Below are 10,418 nucleotides of genomic sequence, written 5' to 3' on the forward strand. Positions count from 1 at the left end.
TCGGATTTGCTACAGGAACAAAAAGTACAGAGTTCAAAGCTGCTTTATAAGTTCTCAGGGTCTAGAAGAATGAAGGTCTCACTGACATAGAAGATTAATGCCTTTATTTTGGAGAGATAAACAGATTACATTGTTCATCTGACCCTCTTGATAGTACAAGTGGGTCAGATAAACAGTTTAAACCTTGAGATTATATCCCAGCTGGATGGCTAGAGGTTAATCCCCTATAGAAAATAAATTTTGAAGCACAGGGTTGAAAGGGAAATAACTTATATGTTTGCTATAATCATAACAACCAACATATAGCTTTCTTTCATATTATTTTATTAGTACTTATAAAAACAATTTATGAAAATATTTTACTTTTCAAGATACGGAAACTACACTCTGAAAATATACATACCCATAGTTGTTACAATACATATCCTTGTATACACCTTGGACATTGTGTTTAAGAATCATACCTGCAAGGGCTAGAAGAAACATTTTCTCTAACCTCAGTCATATAGTGTGACATTCAAGTACTTAAACCACATTGTTGAAATAAAACATGCTCTAGTGTATGGGCCTAAAGGGATTTAACTTTCTAGGTGCCATTGGTTCTTTCATTGTGCAAGGTAAAGAACTGGAAGAGGGTTCCCTGAGAGTTAATTCACCTTAGGTGGCTCAAGTAGTGGTTTACTGTCCATACTTTATCATGGAACTAAGGGAGGGAGGAAGACCATGGAAATTCAACTTGGGCAGTCTCCTCTCTATCATCCCTATCTATGGAGCACGGCCCCTATGTGATGATTTCTGAGACCTCTGAGTTCTCAAATGCTCCTGATTCTATAATTATCTAAGGTATTTGCAGAGTGATGTTTTTGAAAGTCTAAATTCCAACACTGTAAATTAGGTGAAATAGAGATGACTTACCTACATAGACTTCATTTAGGATTTGTCAGGTGTCAAGGCAATTGATAAAATCAGCAAGCCAAAAATTCCCCCACTGAACTATTGGAAAAGATCCTTTCTCACCAAGGCACGAATCCTAGAAGGCAAGTTCCTCTTTGCTTTGGGAAAATGATGATGAGAGGGTATGAAAGAGCCTATAACCTTTCAACTCTGCGGGCTTAAGATAATGACAGATGCTTCATCTGACACAGTAAGAGCTGGAGGCTACTGCAACCTCACCAATAAAGGGTTCGTTACAACAAAGAATCATTTGTGTACTCCCTAAGTCCTGACTAACCTCCCAAGCTTTTCTAGATATTAAATTCTCTCTAACTGCAAAGTATTGGTCTGATGAAGTTCCAGATGTAAAATGTGCTGTTTGAATTCGTGGCATTAGTGTCATGGTGCTGCATCAAGGTATGGCACTGACATTTAACATCATGCTGATAAACTAGAATTTATAGTGATTTTTATTTCAATGTAGGAAACTATGAAAGTCAATCAAACATAGATTCACAAGTCTTTAATGTATAACATAAAACATTACATATAATTTCATAACTATAAAAATAAGTTTAATACATTATCATATTTTTAAAAATTACTTTAAAAACATATACTCCAAAGTCTTCTATTTCATTTAGAGAATAAGGGAGGTATCTATTAGGGTGAACCATATGAAACTATGGTTTTTTAAGTTGAAATAGTAAAATCTTGGCAATTACATATGGTTCAACCTAATAAGATCCTGAGAAAATTTTATTTGGCATCACACTATAAATTCAAGGGGAATTTATAGAAAATCACATTTCTAGTGAAGAGAAAACACTTCAGGATGGAAATGTGCACACTGGTCATGCCAAGATTTCTCTTTGTGATTTAAAGATCTGAAATCCTGGAATGTTAAGAAAAATTTAGAGCAGTTTCAAAAACAACTGAGGACAATTAAAATTATAGAATGCTAGCTGCAGTTGCTAATGCGACTGAAACAGAAAACTACTTGCCAAATTTGGCAATTTCAGTGTTTTAGAGGTGACATAATAAAAATTCCAGCATTAAAATGAAAAGGCACAAATATGAGTTGTAAGTATGATAATCATTTATAAAATATTTGAAAATAAGGCCAATTCATTTGTATTATTAACACCATTAAGCAGGCACCTATTCTAAGCTTCAACTTCGTCCTCCTAAATAGAATAAGGTTGCAAATGAATTATCAACATAATACTAATTATAGCAGCATTATCAATTGTCTGGAAGGCATAGTATATAAAGATCATGGTGGTAGAACCAAGTTTCTTAGGCTCTACACTACTAAAAGAATATCTAAAATAGCCTCCCCACCCATATCCCATCAGTACCAAAAATACATTTTAAAAATTACATGTAATATTACTAGCCATAAAATTTTTTGGTTTTTCTTCAAACAATGAGCTCTCCTCTCAGCAACTCGACCCCAACAACAACAAAAAAACAAAACCAAAGCTACCAAAATATTGTTACACCAAACAGACTAGCTATTCTTAACTAATTAAAGACATACTATATTCAAAAATGGTAGTTTAGGAAATTTATTAAATATAACCAATGAAGCAAATGCAGATTTTCCAGATGTGTGCATATGCTGTCTGTGAATTAGGTGATGGTGTACTTGAAAAAAATATGTATTTCTGCAATGATGCTTCATTTGGAACTTTGGTACCATTTACGAACGGCCGCTCCAACATTACTGGCTACTACGCAGACAGCACCACCCACTGTCCACCATGTTGGCACATTATTAAAGAAAATAATCTGAAAGATAAAAGCAAAGACCACATCCATTGTCCTCATTATTGCTACTGGCCCTGCTTTTTCTATTTGAAGTGCTTTTGTGATAAATATCTGAGCCCCCAAACCAAAGAGCGCAATGAGTATGAGAAATAGCCTGTCCAACCCACAGTAAGGCAGACTCCACTCTCCTAATATAAAGAGGATGATGACAGTTTCAACGAGGCCAAGTACTACATAATACCAAATGGTCAGAAAGTAGTCCACAGATTTTCCCATTTTTCTTAGGATAACTAGAGTCGATGCAGCAAACACGGCGTGTCCAATTGCTGCGAATGTTCCCTTAAGGTGGACTGAATAGCTTTCTTCGATCCCCGAAGTACCAAACAAAAATGGTGGTCTCACGATAAGGATCACTCCAGCGATTGTGAACATGGTGAAAAGAGCATCCCAAGGGCTATATTTTTCCTTGAGACATATCCAAGCAAATATGGACGTAAACACTGGACTGCTAAACGTGATAACTGTGGCATCAGCGAGGGCCATTGTCTGGAAAGCATAGTATATAAGCATCATGGAGGTAGAACCAAGGACTCCTCTGAGAATGAGGAAAATTCGATGACTTTTTGGGCCTATAAACCCAGTTCTGTAAATTCAAATGAAGAAATGCATATTAAATGAAATTAACATTTGTTTTTAAATTACAATTTGTAATTAAACATTATTTTAAAAGTACTAAATATCAAAAAATAAGGGAATAGTAAATTAATTATAATATCTACAAATGAATATTATATACCTTTTAAAATAGTATTTTCTAAGTATAGTTAATGACAGTCGGCCGGGCGCGGTGGCTCAAGCCTGTAATCCCAGCACTTTGGGAGGCCAAGACGGGCGGATCATGAGGTCAGGAGATCGAGACCATCCTGGCTAACACGGTGAAACCCCGTCTCTACTAAAAAAAATACAAAAAACTAGCCGGGCGAAGTGGCGGGTGCCTGTAGTCCCAGCTACTCGGGAGGCTGAGGCAGGAGAATGGCGTGAACCCGAGAGGAGGAGCTTGCAGTGAGCTGAGATCCGGCCACTGCACTCCAGCCTGGGTGACAGAGCAAGACTCTGTCTCAAAAAAAAAAATGACAGTAAAGCGTTCACAGTAAAAGCAATATCAGTGCAAGTGAATTACATACATAGTAAAATTGTAATTCAATTAATATAGACATGTATCCCATGTATATGTATACATATATGCTTGCAAAAAGGACAAAAAGGAAAATAAACTAAATGTTAATCATGTTTATCTCTTAATAGATAAACTCATAGGTAATTTTCCTTCTTTATATTTGTTTTCTCCAAATTTTCTATAAAGAAAACATACCACTTTTACAATAAATACAAGGTCAAGATTCAGCTGCCCTGTTTAAGGAAACTTAGACCCAGCTAATGCTGATTCTCAATCTCATGAATTTTTCTATAAAACTTGAACCACTGCTAAAATTTATTTTAGTCATTGAATATGAGACAAGTTTTCATCGTTCTCATGAGGAGTCAAAACGCACTGAAAAAGAACATGTAGTGTTTGGAAAACCATGCTTACTGCTATTCAAATTCTTTTCAATAAATATTTACTAAGTACCCACTCTGTGTAGGTTCCTGTCTAGGTGCAACTTGCTGACTTGTTGCAGGGCTAGACTTCATTAGATCATCATCTAGGCTACCCCGGGTATCTTGGAGTTAAAAGCACGGTCACAATTGGCCCATACTTTGAGAAGCAAAGAGTCTTCCATGATAATAAAACATAAAATGGGTCAAAACAGATTAGGACCAAGGATTTTAACAACATTCTTCCACTGTTCTTCCCCTGACAATATCTTTATTTCAAAATGGGGAAGATAATTATGTTGGCATCAGTGTTGTACTGCTACCCTTAGAAATTTCTAAAGCCCTACCATCATTTCTTAAAATAGTGTGACTTGTCCACATTGAGAGAAATTTGCAGATATTAGCAGATTTTCACTTTTCCCACCAAATCCTTAGGATATGGAGTGAAACTCTTCTAAGCGAGTCTGCACCATGTTAGAGATACAAGCAGACTTTGGTGACAAGTGACTAAAGCTTTTCATTTGGGGTGTAGGCTTTTTTGCCCAAAGAGACAAAGAGCCAGGCAGCCACCAAGGACCCAACTGGTCTCTCTCTCAGGGTTCTAAATACACTGAGGTATATGGAGGTTACAATGGTTGAAGGAAGTATAATTTTAACCCAGGCAGGGTGGGGAGTACAACAGGGAAGGAAAAGAGGAATTGGGTTGGGAGAGAAGAGAGAGGGCGGAATAGAGACAATTTTCATATGCTGTTACGTTGTACACAAGGCACTCCGCCCTGTAATAAATCTTATTGGACCCTTGTTATCACCTTGTAAGGCAGAGGTCACACAGTATCATTCCCTCCAGTTTACAAAAGAGGAAACTGAATATGAAGGTAACCTTGCTCAGGGTTACCCCGTCACCTTTTGAGGAATACCTAAATATTATTATTATAATATTTTATTTGCCCTGGTAAGAAAGCAGCTCATTCTAAAAAAAACTTCTGACACTAGGATACACTATTACTTCTTTTCATTCATCTTTTTCTTCCAAACAGTAGTTATGCCAAAGGAAAGAAGGGAGGGTGATACAAGACAGGAGGAATTATACAAAGAAAGCTCTGTTTTCAAAAGGGGAGGTGGTGAACAACAAAATTTCTTTCTCCCCACTTTGTTGGGTATGTGGTTTATGCTTACGGTAGAATCTTCTATGGGTGGATGCTTATGACTTTTCATTAAGCAGAGCCAAGGGGCATAGGAACTGGTAAGTGTATGAGAGGGATAAAGCAGATACTGTAGAGTAATTATAGGCAGGTGAAAAGATACACACACATATTATATCTTCTGCTTTGCAGTTAAAAAATACTTACTTTCTGTATATTAAGCAAGGGAGAACAATTAGCATTTGGAGCACACATCGAAATGCACTAATCTCTACAGCATGGACGTCTTGCACTTTTTTAACCAATAAAGAGCTCACTGAGAAACAGAAGGCAGACAATAATGTGTAAAACAAGCCAAGTCCAGGACAGGGTGCTTTCTTCTTGGCTTCTGAAAAAGATTAAATTCTGGTTAGTCCTTGCTTCCAAGTGTATGTTTTATCATTCTTCGCTTAGATACTGGGAAAAATGGAGCCGTGTCAAAGGTTAATAGGCTATATTACCTCCTAAGCATATCATTTCTCTGGGCCTGTACCATTTTCATCATCAATTATGAAGAACCATAGATGAGGACAACAATTTAAACCTGCATTTTTAAAATGCCATTTGACCCTATCAAATGGTTTTCCTATGGCTCACTGAAGAATCATTCCTCACTTACAAGTCAAGAAGTAGAATGCTTGCCAAGATGGTGAGAGAAATCTTTAAGAAAAACTTGTCAAGATGGCAAGTAAAAAATCCTTCCAAATGATGTCTTATGCCATCTCACTGGTGAAACTGGCTTTATGAAGAAAGTGTTCTTTTCTGGAAAATGGGTTCTGATTGGGTTATACAGTTATCTGTTGATTATTTGACTTCTCCCAAGTCTGTGAGCTCTTCCAGGGCTGGGATCTTGCTGTCTTGTTCATGCCTGGCACATGGAAGACACTGGATAACTATTCAGTGAATGAAAGGTGAGAGAACTTCAGGGAAAAACTCAAGAGTCTAACACTATTGGCAATAGCATAGTCTGGGAAGGTTCTCCATTTTGTTATTTTGAACTGTTAATCAAATCTATATATAACTTTTCATGATTCACAACTGATCTTCCCATTCAGAGCACAAACTCCTCAAGGGGAGGGTGTAGGTTATCTAGCCCTTTGGATCCCAAGTGCTTTATACAGAACTGCCATCTAATCCCTACTCTTAGCTTGATCTGAACCAGGAAACCAGTGCTTTCTCCAGGGCATCAAGTATTCAGTCATTAATGACAATCTGTGTGAGCTTTAAACTTCTGTTTAGCCACTTTCTATGTCTTAGTTTCCTACACAGGAGTAGAACCTGCTTTCAGTCTTACTCCTCTGTCATTCAGAGGAGAGCAAAAGCAGCAGGATGGGCAGAGAATGCCCACAAACAAAGGCCACACACTGCGGGATATATTCTTTTTTGAAATTAACACAAAAACAGGGTTGAGGATAAGAGGAAACATAGGCCAGGCATGATGCCCTATGTTTCCCAGCACTTTGGGAGGCCAAGACGGGCAGATCCCAAGGTCAGGAGATCGAGACCATCCTAGCTAACACAGTGAAACCTCGTCTCTACTAAAAATACAAAAAATTAGCCGGGCGTGGTGGCAGGCGCCTGTAGTCCCAGCTACTCAGGAGGCTGAGGCAGGAGAATGGCATGAACCCGGGAGGCGGAGCTTGCAGTGAGCTGAGTTTGCGCCACTGCACTCCAGCCCAGGCAACAGAGCAAGACTCCGTCTCAAAAAAAAAAAAAAGGAAACACAAGTGGTCCTCATTGATTAAGAGCACAGTGGAACTGAAGGGTGAGTGGATATGAGCAATTTGTAGGAAAACTCATGTTATCATTCCAATCTAGGACTTTACAATGTGATAGCTATAAAACAGTGTTGTGTAATGTTTTTAAAAATGCCCTTCTCTGATAAATGTAAACACCAGGTAATACATTTACACATCTTCAGGTCAGTGAGATGACTTTGCAAACCGGGACCAAAGTATGCTGATGCACAGGCTTTCTGGGGCATTCTACAGCCTGGCCTCGTGGTCAAAGGCACCATTCTCTACCTCTTCCTGTTCTAGGTGCACAACTGAAGATACTGTTTTGGAACTAGCAGTCGTCCTTCCTTTAAGATGCCAGAATCCTCATTCTGTTCTGTATCCATGTGCTCATATACTGCAGAAATAAACTGTACACACTCAGCCCATGAGAAGGAAGCTTTAGAAGACTTCCAAATGAAGTACCACAAAATACATGCCTTGGTTGTGGTCAGCCTTAGGGTTTGACCTCTGAAATTTCAGAATTCAGTTCCAAGTAAAACAGTGTTTTCTTAAAAGAAACTCAACCCCTACATAGAAACTCCACCCTCAAACAGAACAGAACGAGAAGATCGAGGACAGAAACCATCTCCCTGCTCTACGTTTCAAGTATCTTCTCCAACATAAACTTGCTCATTTTTCCCCAGGAATATTTTCACGTAACATTAAATATTTTAACTCTTTAAAAATTAATTGCACCCCCTTGGCCCTGGTGACCTTTTCCCTTAAAACACATACACATATATTTTCTTGCCTATAAACATTTAAGGCTCATGCTTTCCAACTGGGAAGGGACAGACATTAGAAGGCTTCGCTGCATTTGATGATTTGTTAATGAGGGTGAGGACTGGCTCCACTCAGACAAACCTCAGTCTCTTACTGAATCATTTCAATCCTGTCAATGGAGATGAACACGACTAGCATAATGGAAAGAGGCATTTGTTTATGTTCCATGTTCATATCTCACTGCAAGCATATATAATAATTTGGTAACTCAAATTATTCAAATGAGGTAAGTGGCCATGGTATAATTTCCTCACTTAGAAGAAAACCGCAAAGTTGCTCAGCTTTTCTATCCTCTGCTTTAAGCTGGTGATTCGCAATCCTGGTTGGGAATTAGAATCACCTGAATAACACTTAAAATTTTAATTCCCAGGTGCAGTGGCTCATAACTGTAATCTCAGCACGTTGGGAGGACAAGGTGGGAGGATCTCTTGAGCCCAAAAGTTTGAGACCATCCTGGGCAACACAGGGAAACCCCCTCATCAATGCAAAACATATTTTTAAATTAGTCGGGTGCAGTTGTGTGTGCCTGTGGTTCCAGCTACTTGGGAGGCTTAGATGAAAGGATCGAGTAAGCCAGGGAGGTCAAGGCTGCAGTGAGCTGTGATCATGCCACTGCACTACAGCCTAGGTGACAGAGTAAGACCCTGTCTCCAAAAAAAAAAATTAATTCTCAAACCCCATCTCAGACCCACTGAAATAGAGTATCTGTAACTCTAAAAGACTCCACTGGTTTGAGAACCACTGCTACACTCAATCACTAACTCCTTAAAGAGAATATGAGGCACAGGCCTAAGAAACTACTTCTCCTTGCTTCAGTCTAAGACCCACACTGTCCCTGAAGAAAGTAAGGAGATGTCTTGGGACAGCTGTATGCTGTCTGTTAAGGTCATCCAAGAATATAAGACATATGGGTAACAGTTCCAACCAGAACTTGAAAAAAGCTTTGTTGAGATAAGCAGTTAGAACAAGAGGTGTCACAAAGTTCAATGACAACAGTAAAGTGTTTTTATGTCAATTTTCTTTCCAAAATACTATCTTGTCACCTTGCAATAAGTCTTACCGGTAGAAACTTTCTTTGAAGTTAAACACCCACAAGATTCTTAGATAGACTCACATAAGTATCTCATCTTGCCATGAGCTGCCTGGGGGTAGAGTATTCCTCTTCCATTCACAAAAAGGGGAAACTCCTGAGTTGGCATGGACTGATTCAGCATGCCACCAGAAGGACATTCAGCCAGAGGGTGACAGGTGAGAAACTGACCTTTTCAAAGGTTGCTTATCTGTTCAATTCAGCCTGGCGTAACCCCTGTTCTAGAGGCACCAGCCCATTTATAAATGATCACAAGTCTGATCATTTTGGTTTGCCTTTAGGACAGAAATGGAGCAAGAATCGTCTTCCTAGAGCCTGTCTAACTTGTGGAAAGCGCACAAAGGGAGGAGGGGAAAGTGCAGTGAGACAAGAGGAACAGAAATCCAGGGTCACACTTAGGGGAGGTGACTCAGAGGACAAGGTGGTGCAGGCCGTGTAACTGTCCTAAAAGGAGATTTGCCAATTCCCTTCTTCTTGCAGGAAGCTGCTCCTGGTAGATGGTCGACTTCTAAGAGGAATGTGCTTGAAGAAGCACTTGTGGCCAGTGGAAAGGGCCCTAGGCTGGTACATAGCAAGCTGGGATCCTAACCCTGGTGCTCCCTGGACATGCGCCCCATCTCACCCCCACATTCCACATCTTGGATGAGACAAAACAGAAACCCCAAAGCCCTCACCTTCCTGGGCCTCACTTTTCTCATGTGTCGAAGGACGGAGATTGAACACAAAGTGTTCTTCACGAGGGTTCCCTGGCTTTGGGGACGGGGCTGTGAGCTTCTTAACAAGATATGCCTTGTTCTGCATCGTTCGCTAAAAAGTCCTTGTATCCCTAAAGGTTAAAAACGAGTGGTCCCACTTATCTCTGCCTTTCCAAGATTCTAAAACTCTAGGACGAACATGTTTTCTAGACTCGATGCTTTTCAGCTTCCTTTTCGGAAAGAACCCTCAACCACCGGGATCACTTTTCAGGGTCAGCTTCCTCGCAACCTCGCCCTACTGCAGGATGGCCTCTCTCGCTGACCCCCCACCTAAGACCTCGGGGAGGGCACGCCAAACTGCAATCTGACTCCACAGCCCTGCCCCGGCACTAATACAGGAACAGCCTGGGAATCCCAAAAGGACTGCAAGCAATCGGAAAGTTTCTTCCGTCTTGGCGCCGGCTGGGGCGCCGGGAATTCCGCTTTGCAGCCCCCCCAGCTCATAGCTCCAGGCGTTTCCCGAGCCCCGGGCAGGGTGGGGACGGAGGCGCGGTGGGCACTGTGCCCGGGCTGCTGGAACCCCAATCCG

General features: G+C 40.2%; 1 protein-coding gene across 1 annotated transcript; it reads right to left on the reverse strand.

Annotated features, from left to right (window-relative positions):
- Window positions 1-303: 303 nt before the first annotated feature.
- On the reverse strand, window positions 304-9,935 carry SLC35G1 (solute carrier family 35, member G1). The gene is made up of 3 exons (XM_011988486.1): window positions 9,872-9,935; window positions 5,652-5,832; window positions 304-3,349 (listed from the first exon to the last, which is right to left on the reverse strand). The coding sequence occupies exons 1-3, from the start codon at window positions 9,933-9,935 to the stop codon at window positions 2,617-2,619; spliced, it is 978 nt and encodes a 325-aa protein (XP_011843876.1). The 3' UTR covers window positions 304-2,616.
- Window positions 9,936-10,418: the final 483 nt, after the last annotated feature.

This window comes from Mandrillus leucophaeus, unplaced genomic scaffold (genome assembly GCF_000951045.1).
Source record: "Mandrillus leucophaeus isolate KB7577 unplaced genomic scaffold, Mleu.le_1.0 Scaffold331, whole genome shotgun sequence".
Taxonomy (NCBI): domain Eukaryota; kingdom Metazoa; phylum Chordata; class Mammalia; order Primates; family Cercopithecidae; genus Mandrillus; species Mandrillus leucophaeus.

Bases quoted from the DNA above. Each gene is read 5' to 3' on its own strand.
- SLC35G1 (XM_011988486.1), bottom strand. From the start codon at position 9,935: ATGCAGAACAAGGCATATCTTGTTAAGAAGCTCACAGCCCCGTCCCCA. The intron at 5,833-9,871 runs GTGAAGAACACT...AATCTTTTTCAG, and splicing joins CCCAAAGCCAGGGAACCCTC to AAGCCAAGAAGAAAGCACCC. The intron at 3,350-5,651 runs GTAAGTATTTTT...TTGAATTTACAG, and splicing joins CCTTGCTTAATATACAGAAA to AACTGGGTTTATAGGCCCAA.